At 42.1% G+C, this 16,132-nt stretch overlaps 1 protein-coding gene across 5 annotated transcripts in view; it reads right to left on the reverse strand.

Moving 5' to 3' along the window:
- Positions 1-3,081: 3,081 nt before the first annotated feature.
- Positions 3,082-16,132, reverse strand: part of ANK3 (ankyrin 3) — a 378,647-nt gene continuing 365,596 nt past the window's right edge. For 4 of the 5 annotated variants that reach the window (XM_090056583.1, XM_090056581.1, XM_090056580.1 and 1 more), the window contains 4 exons: positions 10,707-10,790; positions 10,526-10,585; positions 7,999-8,084; positions 3,082-4,477 (listed from right to left, as the gene is read on the reverse strand). In XM_090056583.1, coding sequence (XP_089912709.1) covers positions 8,016-8,084; positions 10,526-10,585; positions 10,707-10,790 — 213 coding nt within the window. In that variant the 3' untranslated portion in view covers positions 3,082-4,477; positions 7,999-8,015. The remainder of the gene's footprint in view (positions 4,478-7,998; positions 8,085-10,525; positions 10,586-10,706; positions 10,791-16,132) is intronic. The other variant, XM_090056584.1, reaches the window with a different exon arrangement.

Here is a 16,132-nt window from a genome sequence, read left to right on the forward strand (position 1 = left end):
CCCTTTCTTGAAGATTCTGGAAAATACAGACCTCCTTGACTCCTCTCCCTAGTGATTAGAAAACTCTGGAAGATTCATATGGAGATACTCAGAAACTAATTTCAAAGTTGATCCCAAACTTGAAAAATCCTTTTGTGCATTTTCTTCTGCACAGCACAAGCTCCTGCCCTACCTGCCTCTTATACTTGGGGCTTCTTAGCTTTGCTCTTTAGGGAGGCAACCAGAAACAAAATTTTCCTTTTTGAGAAGTCCTTCTCAAGGTGTTTTCCCAGAGTCCTTGAAAGGATATGTGTAGGGGTCTACTTAATTCAAGGAGGCGGCTGTCTGATTTCACGGGAAGATTGCAGGGCCAGACACTATATTTACAGGCTGATTGTGGCAGGCCCCATGCCAATGATTGGCTGCAAATGTGAGGGGCGGGGCCCCTCTTATTATTTTGGGATCTCGTGATTGCACGGACATTACCTGCCTTTCATGGGCAATGCCAGATTTCACTCTTTCCAGGAAATCCGCAAAATCGTTATTTTAGTAGGTCTCTAGAGATGTAACTCTAGACAGCTGTAGGGAAAGCATCAATATGCCAATTTTTGCCATAACTCCACCCTTCAACTCCCTCAGTGTGTAAGTTACACAGATTGATGCTGGCTAATTACACTGCCATAATGATTACAGATGATTAGCTTACTGAAAGATCCTACATTTTCTAGACAATACATAATACAGTAATAAGTTTACAGTGCTGCCTAGATTCATTATTAAATTTATATGAGCTCTGTAGGCCAAATTCAGAGATTAAACACGTAATGGTTACTTTCATGCACAGCTGTGGATAGCTTCTTTTTGGGTGTTATAATTGGTCAGTATATATCATATATATTGATTATTATAATACAATTGAATGGCACATTTCACTAGAGCTATTAAGGTAATAACAGTGTCAGGGCAATTCAAGCCACTTGGATTATACAGTCCCGTGAGGGAATGGAATAAGTATTGAAAGCCACACAGATGATCACCCCCCCCGTGATGTAACACATACGCATGACAACAGTTTTGCTTTCAGGAATTTGGGGTGCAGTTTCCCCGATCGCCTGCACCAATCTTCTTGAAACTTGACAGGCTTCATGCGCTCAGCAGAGGCTACAAACCCGGCAAAATTCATCCAAATCAGACAAAACAACAAAGTTATAGATATTTCATTGTTTCCCCATTATACCCTATGGCTGGATCTCTGAAGTGCTTCAGAAGCTCCAAACCGCTTCAGAAAGCCTAATGAAGCCAGGGCCTCAATCCAGACACACTGCTTCAGACACCAAAGTGTTCAAAGCTTCTCTGGATCCAAAGCTCTGACCGAAGCCTCACACAGCCCTAATCTAGGAACATCCTATGCAGTCTTAAGATAGAAAATTAGTTGCTTTCCTCCAGAAACCGAAGTTGCATTCAGTAAATACAGCTGCAGTCATTGTATCCAAACAGTAACCCTGAAAAGGGACCATGCAGGGGAGATCTATGAATAAAACTGACAACACCTCATCTGCCTCCACTTGCCAATATAAAAAAGCTAAAGAGGAACTCAAGACTGTAGTGTTGTAGTTCACAGCCTCTGGCTTGCTTACATGGTGCTCATTATCTTTGTTTCCATATTCCATTTGCATTACAAGACAGTGAAAAAGCTGATTACTTTTCTGTGTATACAATGGTAGCCACAGGGGTGTCATAGATATACAAATGGGAGGGAGACCAGGTTGCTTGATAGCAGAAGGGAATGGGATGTGTCCACAAGACAGTCTAGTAAGCTGCAGCCCATGTTGTCTTGGAGAATTACAGCTCTTGTGGGGAGATTGACACACAACAGTGAACATGCTGCTATAGCAATACATAGTGTTACCTTGGACTGTGGATTTCAAAAATAAGTACTTGTGTTCTACTGGAGCATGAGGTGGAGGTGGTGGTTGCCCTGCAAACTCCCTCAGGTGACCAGTAGAAATGAGTATTGTACCAGTAAGTGTCATAAATTAGACAAAATATGCATTACTTTATTCATTATTCATTATGATTATCCAGGAGGAACACTTTTGTTTTCATTAATGTGTTAGGAATAAAATTGTTTGTAAGTAGTATCTTCCATGTACTTTATGTGAAACAGAATAAAAATGCCTCTGGTGTTATCCTATACTGTATCTTGTTGTACAGAACATGCCCCAGAGTAAAAGATGCACCTTGATTCTGAAAGGCAGAATGAAAAAAACCAAAAAAAATTCCTTGTATGTAACTGAGTAGCAGCAGCTGGTGAGCTGAGCCTGCACATTGTTCTTTTTCCTATGCTTCCCTACAGATTTTATTTTAATGTTTTCCTGGAATGTGGCAGAAACTGTTCTTACTATGTTTCTCACATATAATGTGCACTACAATTTCAAGTGGCTTTTTTTTTTTTTTTTGGAAAAAAGGTGTGTGCCATATGTGAGGAAATAAGGTAGATGATGTGTAATATGCTATATTAGTCATATAGTTCTTATTTTAACACTGTTCTTTCAGGCTTGGAGGAGGGGTGGGGGTCAGCCCCTGGTTCTGGATTGCAGCTTTGGGTGGTGGAGGGGCTGGCTGGGGCATGAAGGTAATACAGTATGTGGTTAGGTGGCAGGCTGCCCCTACACTGTAGCACCCTTGTACCCCAGCTAGCTCTGGTCACAGTTTACATGTGCATTGAGGCAGTGTAAATTACTCTGCTCTAGTGTAGTACTTGTCCCAGACAGTACTATCTTATGGTAGAGTTATTAATTTACAGTGCCCCAATACAGGCACACGTGTAGATGGTGACACTTACTGCAGAGCTAATTAGTCAACTCTGCAGTAAAGCATACATGTAGATGTAGCATGCACAGGTAATGATGCATGCTACATTGGTCCCATTCAACTCATCTTGGGAAAGCATGCCAGATAATGTCCATTCCCACTAGGAAGTTTAGGACATGCTATCACACATAGAAAGTGCTGGAGTAACAGAAGCCAATACAATGACTATTTAACATTCTGAAGGCATAATTCTAATGGGGATAACAAGATTGCTAAAAACCACGTAACTGAAGAGTTTTAACACAATTTATTTTATGCTTAAATAATCAACTAGATCATCCAGTGTTTGTTGTTTTCATACATATGTCATTAGAGCTATTATCAATGAGTGCTGTTTTCATGTGAATATAATCAACAAATTAAAAGATTTCACCAAACCCAAATAAAAATGCCCTTTAAAACACAGCAGCCTTAACAACCTAATATTACACTGCTAGAATGATTACAGATGATTGGCTTACTGAAAGATTCTACATCTTATAGCCAGTACACAATACAGTAATAATTTTACAGCGTGCTCCCAGTCTATTAGCTAATAATTTCTCTTCAGTCCATTTTAAAATATCCAAAACTTGTGCTCCTTAGAGCACCAACCCACCTCTTAAGCTGCAAGCATTACCCCAGTATAAAGCGAGAACAGATAGCACACCCCCTAATGCATCTACTGTATATGTTATGTTTTTAGATCATTTCATTGAAAAATTGGCAACCGCAACAAGTATTAGATGAAGGGCTTTGTGTTTACAGATAAAATCGTATTTTTCATGTTGCAGTATAGTGTTTGCAAAACTGGAAAAGACTTAATCAAAATAAGGTGAAACACATGCATCAAAATATTAGTACTCTGAAGAAAAATTTTCACAGAACTACAGAATTCCTCATTTTGGGAATCATTTAAATTTTGCAGTAGATTTTAAAGATTTTTTTAAAATCAAGCTAGCATTTTGCATATACAAACATTATAATTGATAATATACAAGAATCTGTGAAGATGCACTCAGAATATCCCTGTAGGTGTAGCTATTTGAGACACCTGTTATGTTCAATACAGTCGCAATATTCTGTTTGTGATCTACGAGGCAGTGCCTTATCAACACTTACTTTATTTTCTGTTAGAATTTATACAGTGTTATTTATTTACAGCAAAACTATTGATGTTTAAAAAAGAAACAAATAGTGTTTTATACCCTGACAGTTTGGGTCCAAGAAAAATAAGGCGAGCTGTTGTGGATTTAATAATTTTAGTGTCTTTCTGTGGTTTAATCATTTCATCATCTTATGTCCCCACTGGTCACAGGAATTTATTTCTTTTGTGATGACATCAAATTGCTTGAAATAAGCTGTTAACAGCGTGGCATCTCGTATATACACTGAATTGTTAATTGCACGCTCTCCAATCCTGTGAATGAAAGTGAATGTCCATGCTCTGTAAATTAGCTCATGCTAAATTAATCTTGTTTGTTTGTTTTTTCATTTTGTGGGGTTTTTTGCATAAAAACCATGCAGTTAATGTGTGGAAGCAGCAAACACACGCACACTTTATAAGTGAATGTTTAATTCCTGTTGATTTTTTTTTTCTTCCATGACTGTTTCTCTAAAATACTGGCAGTAAAAGCACACATTCCTGTGGGGAAAAAAGATAGTAGAAATGATTTCAGAATATCTCATCAGGGTCAATTTCAACTTTTTCTTTTACAATGTGAAAAAAAATTAAATTAATATTACAACATTCTCTGATAATAGGATAAATCTAGATATACAATATATAGAAAGATAAATTAGTTAAGTGCTCAGTATGATGGTAAATGTCAGTATACAATATTCTCCACTCCTGATAAATTGGCATTTAAAAGCATTTGGAACACATTACATTTAATTACAGATGGAAACGTAACAGCTTTTGAAACATGGCTCTAAGAATGATGCACTGACTTTGCTTGAAAGGCAGTGCAACTCTAATAATCCTTGATTTTTTTTTTTTTTTTTGGTATAAGTGGTCATTTACATTCTGGCCCTGCATTCCCTGCATATTCAAATCTCCCACTGACTTGGAAACTACTGATTTTAAGAGAATAGGGAATGCAGTATCACAGCTTATTAAGGCTATGTGTAAAGCACATGCCATTAGTTTAGGGATATGCTCCATTGATTTGTACCATATATTTCTCATTGGCCACTTGGCTTAATTTGTTAAGCAAGAATAGTATGGGTAAAATGGGAAATATAACTCATACTCTCTTGCTTATTTGAAAATGGTCAAACTCCTCCATGTAGTAATTGCAACTGTTAGGGCTGTACGAAGCCTTGGTCACTGATTTGATTTGGAGGAGATTCGGCCCGATTTGGCAGCCGAATCTCAGAATCTGAATCGAATCAACCCATTACTCTCTCTGTATTGAACCAGAAGCGTCTGATTAGATTCAGAGAAATTCAACGATTTGGCCATAGACACAGCTTTTATATATATATTTTTTTTTCTATGTACCTCAAGGTACCAGGCTCAGCTCGTTAACACTGAGATGGTGGATGGAGCATCCCATGGGAGTATGGGGGGGTCCCCAGCATGCTCGGTGGCAGACCCAGAAGTGGACCAGTAGCACTTGTGGTCCACTTTCGGGTCTACCACAGAATGCGCAGGAGACCCTCCCCTGCCCCCCAGCTTGGTGACTGGTGCCTCCTGGGTCTGGGGGGGCACCCAGGGTCCCCCCGTGGCCAGCTTTCAAGCCAGAGGGGGTGTGGCGGAAGTCCCCCACACGCAGCAGACCTGGAAGTGGTAGCAGTAGAGCCAAGCCACTGCTCAGAGCCTGGTTGGAAGCCAGAGCATGGCTCTGTCCAGCCAGGGTCCAGTTTTGGGTAGCGCATGGTGCTGCCACATGTGCCACACCATTTTTAGTGGTGGTTTATTTTTATTTTTTTGACACCGAGATCTCCTGGTGCCAAAACCCCCCAGTGTGCTGCAAATTAGCAGCACGACACATAGATGCACATGGACACATGCAGTTTGCAGCATCTCAAATGGCTTTGAGGTGTCACACACTGCATGTGTGCACTTGTGGGGCACACCCAGTGGGGCTATTCATATGCTAAAAATTTGGCATATACTTCTCTGAACAATAGCCAGAATACTCAGAACATCACAGGATTGAATCCCAATTTTGGTACGTTCCAGTCACTGCAAAGGAGATTCACTGTGTAAATTATTTAGAATGACATTAATATCAGTTTTACAGGTGCTGTTCATCTGTTTCCTCTCTTTTCAGTCCCTAAAGTCTGTCCTCCATAAGGCTATGTAGGAAAAAGAACTAATTGTGAGACACTAAATTAAAAGATTAAAAAAAGAACCAGACCCAAACAAATTAAAGAGTGTGCAACAGGGAACCTTAGCCCTGTTACCAGAAGGCAGGTTGGTCTCTTTAAGACCAGAACTTTCTGGGTGCAGCGTGCTGGCCAGGTGCGGGTTAAAAGCCGAGCCTGGCCAGCTAGTTAGGTGGCCAGAAGGGGGCATGCCAGAACTGTAAAAACCCAGGGCTAGGCGGCAGTAAGGGCCAGGAGCCAAAGGGGAAGGAGTCTGTATAAGGGCTCCACAGAGAGGCTTGGTGAGCGGTCCAGCTGCTGCAGGAAGGGAACTACTGAGGACTCTCGGAGAAGTGGCAGCAGCCCCAGAAGAAGGACCGTAGCAGATGGGGGGGAGCAGAAGCACAGACCCCTGAGAAAACATAAGCTGGCATGCTGCCTTCTTTAATTATATTTTGGTGGCAGTTATAACCCATGGACAGACTATTTACAATTTTTGATTGATTAACAACCGGTGGTTTGGGGGAGGCTACTGGGGAAGAAGGAGGCCTCATTAGGGGCCCACTACAGCATGGGGACCCTGGTGCCAGAGAGAGCAGTCATAAAAGGCCAAAGTGGCCTGGTACACCTGTGGTGTAGGTTTGGGTTTTTTTGGAAAGGGACACTGGAGGTTTGAGGCTGCAGCCCAGCTTTGAACTTGCAGCTTCCTGGCAGTGGGGCCGGTGGATGGGCCTCTGGGCTGGGGATGCTGGGCTCCAGATTGGGGTGAAAAGGAGGGCCATGAGCACCAAGACCAAGGAGCAAAAGTCTCGGAGTCGAACCCTATCTGGTGCGTTTGTACAGGGTGGCCTAGCTTGAGAAAGATAGGGGTGGCAGAGAACCCCAACATACAAAATACAATAGGCAGTCTCCCGCTAACAAGAACATTGGTATCATATTTCCATCAAGACATGGCAGGAGAGTAGAAAGCGGGACACAAGAAACCTTAAGGGGACTTCAAGGGCGCCCCACATAGGTTGCAGATAACACAAAAGATGGTGCTGGGGAGGGCGACTTGTTACAGAGTAAGATAACCTTATAGAGTAAATATATAACAAGGAAGGAATAATTGTACCAAACAGCAGTAACCTGGAGACTGATCTTTCTTACATTTACAATCGTACCTGCTAGGTTGCTAGACAAAATAATTGCACTGGCTGTAAAAGTAGCAAGCAGAAGTGTAATGATATCTTAATCTAAAGCTGGTTTAGCTTTCCTTTTTGAAGATACCATAAACAGCTAGTTGCTGTTTCATTATAACTATAAATTTTGGCCAATAAAATCCACAGGAAACATTTTAGTAAGGATTATTTGTTAGCAAATATTTACACTTGTTACTGGATTTTATTTTACAAGGATATTGATTTCATGACAAGTCTTAGATCTGACTCTGGGAGAAGTGCTTCATTTATTGCGCACTGTTTACATTTACTTGTATGCAAGTAATTTACTAGTAATATCCATATCTGACTATAGACAGAAATGTCATGGATTATGAACTGCATGCATCTTGAAACTCCACTCCCATATATGTTTTAAAAAAAATATTGCAAACATTTTGTAATAAGATTAGGCCCTGGTCCTCCATAAACTTTATCTTGTGCTTAACTTGAAACACAATGAGGTAGCCAAGTCCAACTTACTGTGTGTGAAGTTAATGTAATTCATGTTTGCATGATGTAGGCTGTACAGTGGACTTCCCAGGCTAAAAGAGTTGGGCAAGTGGGAGAAAACACTTCATGTGCTCACTGGTGCACAAACACTGTGTTTGCTCCAGACTTAACAAAGGAAAAACCCAGTAATCAAACTGACCGTTCAGTGTTCTGCTGTTATGAGTAACTCTTCTTCTCCACGTGTCTGACTTCTTTCTTTGTCTTAACCTTACAACCTTCTCCCTGCTTTAATAAAGAGGGATAAACATCAACACATTAGGCAGAAAGGGTTTGTAATGATAAACCTGCTTCTAAACAAGTCCCGTGTAGCTGTAATAGGATAAGTAAAAAACAGTTGCATCACATTAACACTTCTCAAAGATACACACAATCTACAGCCTTTACCACACTGTTCAGCTGCTAAAAGCACAGGCTTGAATTATTATTTAAAATATACAATAAAAAACTGGAAAACATAGGTCTAAATTTTCAAAAACATCAACGCTTTGAGGTATCTCTTGCTAGGTGCCCACCATGAAATTTCTAGGGATGACCTTCTGCACTTGTGATGGATTTGTGCATGCTGATCACTCACGGAAAAAAGTCAGACTACTAGGTGTTCCAGGTGGGCACCCAGATTAAGCCAACATTTTTGAAGATTTAGGCCTTCATTGTTATGATATCTCACAACAATTGTGTTTTAGAGTGAGTAGGTTAGTAATGGAAGAAAGGGCATGGACAGAGAAGCCAGCAAAAAAAGACCACCAAACCACAGCAGAAGAAATAAACTCTAGGAAAGTGACAAGCAGTGCAGGTTTCAGTCTCGTGTTTTAAAAGAACAGGCCTAAAGGGGAAGTTATTCCAAATTCATTTAAAATAACTCAATGTTATTCTACAAATGAATGCCTCAGTTCACATCAGATTGAGGTATATGTTGTGTTGGCTATCAGTGGAATTTATTCTTGTGGGTGATTTATGTCAATGTGTACATAACTGTAGCTTCTAACTATTTCAAAGGAAATTACAAGTCCATTTTTAATACCTAAACAGAATCCTGTTCTTTGAGAAGATTAAAGAATTGAGGAGGGGATAGAAGGATAATCAGGCAGACTGACCAGTCTAAACCCTGCACAAAGGCAACAGTTGTTCCTGAGCCTTTTGAGTTAAATCTGAAATTGTGATTCTCTTTTTCCTTTCCTCTTGCCTTGTGGTACTTTCAGGGGGCGGGGGGAGAAGTTCCCTTGACATCAGTGATAATTTTAAAACTGAGACATGGCTCAGGTAGTCTGCAGCCTCACTAGCACCTCTAACGCAAAGCCTGTATTTGAGAATGTAGAGACAGCTACAGCCTCCTGAGAGGAGCGTGCTATTTTTTTTCAAAGGTGCAGTATATCTTCTGTGCTTTCAGTCAGCTCTTCTGGCTGGGAGAATGTGTGCATATAAGTACATGTAGGGGTAGGGAATAACCCTGCTTTTCTCTCTCTGAGCCATTTTACGATGACTTGTACCTCATTGGGAACAGAGAGAGAGCAGTTCTTAAGCTCCAAGGAGTGCAAAGATTACAGTTGTAAGTGGCTCCTGTATCTTTGTTAGGGAGGGCCAAAGCACTTCTAGCCCTCCTTTCCTTATACAGCTGCAGAGAAGCTGGCACAAAATGGTCCCTAGGAAGGACGTGGATTTTGGCTGCCAAGGACAGACATTCTTTCCTGACATTCCCTGGCTGGTTCCTGTTTACAACACCACAAACCGTATGCCCAGCATGTTAAAACGTGCTTCACGCTGCAAATTTGCAACATGGAGGTAAAAGTTTCTACTAGGAAATCCCAGTAGCAAAAAAACCACCACCAAAGAGCAGTGCAGCACACACAGGAGCATGTGCTGGCAGGCAGAGGCATGATTTCCACCCCGCCAGACACTCTGGCTGCTGGCCAGAGGATCCCCCTGTCCTCTAGTTCCGCTCTGCTGGGAGCCAGAAGAAGCAGGGAAATGGCAGTTTCCTTGAAGTGGGGCATTTTGTTCTGCACCAAAGTGCACCTGTAGGGGCATGTGCAGAAGCAAAATGTACTGGCGCAAACTTGTGCCGCTACTTTTTTTGCTGCTGCAAGCACATCTCCATGTATCTGGGGACATGCCCCTCTTGTGCAAACTATTGTAATTCAAAAACATTCATATCACACTGGCTCCTGCAATCATTTAGTTACTTAAGTAGTGCTACAGGTGACTACTTAGGTAAGTGGCTGAAGGATCAGGCCTCCCCTTAGATATATTTTGAACTTTTATTGGGTATCTGGTGCAGGATAAAGATCCTGGAAGGCAAATAAAAATACATATACGGAAATACTTGGTTTGAGGGTCAGGAACAAAGAAGAGTGTTCAGACCCAGTCCTTATATTTTAAACTTTAATATTTTAAATAAGAAAATCCTGATACTTTGGGTGAAAAGGATTGCCACTAATGATGAACTAAAAATAACCTTCTTTGAAAATAAATCTTATTATCAAACGTTACAAAGGTAACACTATGTCCTATCTTCATCTAGATGCACAACTTGTCAACAAAGCAAGCACTGAACTTTGCCAAGGCTTGATGTTAAATTGCAAATTTTCAGCCCTTTAGCAGCATTTTCTAGCCAGTTACCACAACCCTCATCCTCTACTATTATTTCCTGGTAGTCTCCAACCAATTACCATTGCACCAACTCTCCTCTCATGTGGGATAACAACACGTCTTACTACTTTTCGGGTTACCTGTGGGAAGTAATACATGAAAAGAATCGATTATTTTTTTCCTGATTCTAAAAACAGAAAGTATGTTAAGAGTAGTTACTTGAATACAAAGACTCATAACAGTGAGGCAATTTGTGATTACTTTTCTTGTGATGACGTTGCCTTCTTCATCAGTAAATTGTTCTTCCGTTACAGATTCACCAGGAATGTTTTTAGCTTCCTCACCCTAGAGAACGTGTTATAAGATTAGCAAAATAACCTATATTCTGCATATTGGTTTCCATACCACTACAAGCAACAAACTCATGCTAAGTTGATTTAGATCAAACAAATAATGTGAAATGTTTTTTGTTTTGTTGTTTTAAATGTATGTCAAGACCAGTGCATTTTAGTACACAAAAATACTCTTAAACCATTTACTTGATTTCCAGCATGTTTTTCTTCTGAGCTAATCCATGCATCAAACTTCTTAACCAGCAAGTAAGTAATGTTTAGCAGTGTTAGAATGCAGCTCTGCCTGAGTTGGATGCAGGAACTCACAATAATGTAACATGTAATAGACATTCTTTAGCAAGCAGCTTTTAAGAGCTCAAAGGCTAACCATATATCCATGAAGTTCTACAATCAAAATGATAGGAGGAAATTTGAGATTTTTTAAAAAAAGAACTGTCCTTTGACCAATTGGCTTCAAAGCCTAATGATTTCATACAAGGAAAAACTTCTTGCCTCTTATAAAATGGAGTGAATAAATTAAACTAGTTTTGAAATGGTAGTTTCAAACTACTGCTATGATGTTATCTGACAGACTGGAAAAAATCAACACAAGCACTACTTCATGACTTACTGAAATCAACAGGTATCCTCTCATTGAACTAAATAACTTTTGATCAGGCTTGATGCTTCTGAGTAATGTGGCACTTAAATCTTTCCTTATCCTAAATGTTTCTGCAGATGTGCATATAATCATTTACTTGTGCAAATAGGTAACTGTGACATGGACACCTATATATAGCTAGCTCTTAGTGCTTTTTTATACATACATGTTCAAGTGCTTTATAAACTAAGTTGATATTACTATCCCCATTTTGCAGATGAGGAAACTGAAGTACAGGGGAGAAATTACTTTCCTAAGGTCACCTAGAAAACCAATAAATGCATAAATATCTATTTATTCACAATTATTAATGCAGATTCATATACAAACAACTACTGTCAACAAACATCCAGCATACATTAATATCTGTATACTGAGCCAGCCCAATAAGACTAATGTATTTTATTGTTTTCATATACATACCTGAAAAGACTGAAAAAGGAGAAAAAAAGCACTGAATATGGCCTGAAGGTCAACAAACAAGGGCTTTGTCAAGCCAAGATTTTAAGACTGAAAATGTCTTTTCTCACTGATTAACACTGAGCTCCAGCACCTCAGATTATTTCAACTGCTATGATGGCATCACATAATGAGAACAGAAGTCTTTAAAGTGGGCTGGACTTGAACCACACAGGGTAGCAAACAGCAACCTTTTGGCTAGGGACAGAAATTCATAGATTTCATAGACATTAGGGCTGGAAGGGACCTCGGGAGATCATCAAGTCCAGCCCCCTGCCCAAAGGGCAGGAAGTCAGCTGGGGTCATAGGATCCCAGCAAGATAAGCATCCAAATTACTCTTGAAGGTGTTCAATGTAGGTGCTTGAACCACCTCAGATGGCAGACTGTTCCAGACCTTGGGGGCTCAGACAGTAAAGAAATTCTTCCTTATGTCCAGCCTGAAACGGTCTTGCAGGAGTTTGTGACCGTTCGACCTCGTCATCCCTTGGGGCGCTCTGGTGAACAGACATTCCCCCAGATCCTGGTGGTCACCCCTGATAAACTTATAGGTGGCCATCAGATCACCCCTGAGCCGACACTTTTCCAGGCTAAAGAGTCCCATGGCTCTCAGCCTGTCATCGTAAGATCTGTTTTCCTGACCTCTGATCATGCGCGTGGCTCTCCTCTGCACTCTCTCAAGCTTCTCCACATCCCTTTTGAATTGTGGAGCCCAAAACTGGACGCAGTACTCCAGCTGCGGCCTCACCAAGGCCGAGTACAAAGGGAGAATGACGTCCCGGGATTTGCTCAAGAAGCATCTATGGATGCAAGCCAGCGTTTTGGTAGCTTTACTAGCTGCAGCATTGCATTGCAGGCTCATGTTCATCTTGTGGTCAACGATGACCCCCAAGTCTCTTTCTTCTGTAGTGCTATCCAACGTAGCACTGCCGAGCCTATAAGGGTGCTGCAGGTTTTTCCTCCCAAGGTGGAGAACCTTGCATATTTCGGTGTTAAAACACCATCAGGTTCTCATCTGCCCATTTGCTGAACTTGTCCAGGTCAGCCTGGATCACCCGCCTATCTTCTGGCGTGGATGCTTTGCCCCAAAGTTTGGTGTCATTGGCGAACTTGGCCAGTCCACTCCTGACTCCAATGTCCACATCGTTAATGAAGATGTTGAACAGTATGGGTCCAAGGACAGAGCCTTGAGGGACCCCACTGGTCACAGGGCACCACGATGAGTGCCTGCCATCAATTACAACCCTCTGGGTCCGACCACGGAGCCAGTTTCCCAGCCAGCGGATCGTGGTGGAGCCAAGGCCACAACTGGCCAGTTTGGCCAAGAGGTGATCATGGGATACCAGATCAAAAGCTTTTTTTAAGTCAAGATATATGACATCAATCTCTTCTCCCTTGTCCAGGTGATAGGTCACCTGGTCATAGACGGAAATGAGATTGGTCAAACAAGACCTACCTGCAACAAACCCGTGCTGGCTGTCCCTTAGAATGTTAGCCTGGGCCAGTCCCTCAAGGATGGCCTCCTTAATAAACTTTTCTAAGATTTTCCCAGGATAGAAGTCAGGCTAATGGGCTTGTAGTTAGCCGGATCCACTCTCCTCCCTTTCTTGAAGATTGGCACCACATTGGCCTTCTTCCAGTCTTCAAGCACTACACCAGAGCGCCAGGAGTTTTCAAAGATCCGTGCCAGGGGCTAGGCTATGACGCTCGCCAGCTCCTTGAGTACCCTGGGGTGCAGATTGTCAGGGCCAGCTGACTTGAAGGTATCCAGCTTCTCAAGGTGTTCCTTCACGAGGTCAGCATTTATGGAGGGTAGGGGATCCCCATCACCAGGATCTCCCTGTCCCATAGCAGGCATGGGCGTCCCATGGGACTGATGAAAGACTGACGCAAAGTACCTATTTAATAGGTTGGCTTTTTCCTGGGCATCAGTTGTCAGTTGCCCCATCTGGTTTAGCAGGGGTCCAACATTGCCCTTGCTTTTCCTCCGGCTCCCTACATATCTGAAAAAGGACTTTTTGTTGTCCTTGATGCTTGAAGCTAGTTGGAGTTCAGTTGCAGCCTTGGCTTTCCTGGTTTGCTCCCTGCAGGACTGGACCAGCGCAGAATAATCCTCCTTGGAGGTGAATCCCGTCCTCCATCCTTTGTAGGCTTTCCTTTTTAGCCGCAGGAGGTCCGCTAGGTCCCTGGAGAGCCAGGAGGGCTGCTGTGCCTTCTTGCTGCCTTTCCTCCATGTTGGAATAGATTTAGCTTGTGCTTAAAAGTCTGAGCCTGAATTGATTCACTCTCTGCAGGTTAGTCTAACTTTGCTAGGTTAAATCAGTTTTGTAACCAGACAGACATCCCAGAAATGAAGGCACATGCCTGCATGGGTCAGGCTAGAAGCTGGGGGGTGCTAGAGCAACCCTCCCTCCCCTTGCACATGGATGACCTATGGGGGGCATGGCCAGACCCTGGAGGGATGCTGTGATTAGGGAGGGTCCCATCCCCGTCCCTGCTCCTGAACAGCCCAGCAAGGAATGTTTATTACCCTTAACTCCAGTGTTTATCACCCCATTAAAAAAAACACAGGGACATTACCAGCTATCTGTTGATAGCTGCTGGTACAGGGTTGATAGCTGGTGCACAGGGTTGTATATCACCTTATTTTTTCTGCCTTTATTCCATGTGCCACAGCTCGGAGGTAGCCAGCATGTGGTCTGCTAGCTAATGCTAAGGGGTAAGGGACAGGGAATGCCTGCTTAGCAGAGGAGGGGGTGTGGAGCAGAAGCAAGCTGCAGCCAGGGAGCAGAGGGGAGGGCAGAGCAGAGAGCCCCACCCAGCCCAGAGAGCATGCCGGGATGCTGGGGGAGCCTGATTTAATTTAAAGCAGCAAGGGGTCCAGGACAGACATTGCATGAACTGTTTTGAGCCAAATCAGTTAAGTCTGATACTACATTTAAACAGGTTTGTCGCAAACCAGTTTCAGCCATTTTCAAACTGGATTATGTGGTTTATCTGTTCTGTTACAGGTTTAAACCAGTTTCTGTGTAATGTCTGTCCCTAGCCTTTAAGGCTGTGGGCCAGATTAACCCACTTCAGGTGGTCAAGTGAACATGACCTAGCTGCTGCCACCACTATCTGCTTTGGCACAGGGAAAGTGTCCCCAGTGCTGCTTTTTTTTCCTGAGGGAGGACGGGAAAAATCACTCGCATTTGGAACTCTTCCCCACAGTAGCAGGAGAAAGCAGATGCTGCTAAGGTCTCCTGGCTCTAAAGCCCTATATCTGTAGGCTGGATGAAATGAGTTTGTGGGCTGGATCTGGCCCTCAGGAATTTATAGGTGAAAAACAACTTCTTGAATTGTATTCAGGAATGAACTGGAAGCTGGTACATGTCTCAGAACACAGATGCAAGTTTTTATGTTAAGCTTGCCTAAGTGAATAGGCAGCCATATTCTGTATGAGTAGTGCATCTTATGGTGTAGCTCCATGAAGAGACCATTTCAATAGTCCAGTCTCCAAATGACCATGAAGAGTTCCTCTTCTGAAAAAAGAAATCAAACACCTGGCTACACTTAAATTATAAGCTGCACAATGAATGTGAGAAATGCAGATGTGTGGGTACTCTGCTTTCCCCTTACCTAACATTTTAAAATACATTTGTGAGAACTAATGCGATCAACTTGAAAACTCATCTTATATACAGAAGATGGAAGATACATACTAAAAGAAAATTCAGCTTCAGAGGTACAAAGTATTTGAATTTTCAATTATTTACATGCTACTTTAAATGCTATTTAAGGATACATGTGACTCCTGAGCAATCACTGTTGATAAAGTCCACCTTGTAGGTTTCCCTTGCTTATGAGCAGTTAAAACACATTACATCTGGGCTTACAAATTATAGGAGAAACATCTGATTGCACAGACATTACTAACCCTGTGTGGTTATAAGAAAAGGATACTTATCATATTTACCCAAATCCCAGATGACATGAAATTTAAGATGACCCCCTCAACAATAATCAGATTTTAGATATGGAAAATAATTTTGTTACAATTTTTCATGTCTAAAATCTAATTATTGGAGGCTTGTCCTAAATTTGTCCCCATACCACTGCGGCAGAAAAAGATGCAACAGCAGGTGGGGAGGCAGTGGGGGAGTCGAGCAGCCTACCACTTGCCCTCCTGAGCTTGCACTGACCCCCAATGCCTGCCTCCCCTTGCAGTGTCTGTGCTGTCCGGGTACTTGCCCTC

This window comes from Crocodylus siamensis, chromosome 7 (genome assembly GCF_052110815.1).
Source record: "Crocodylus siamensis isolate JL-2025a chromosome 7, ASM5211081v1, whole genome shotgun sequence".
In the NCBI taxonomy this organism is placed as follows: Eukaryota; Metazoa; Chordata; order Crocodylia; family Crocodylidae; genus Crocodylus; species Crocodylus siamensis.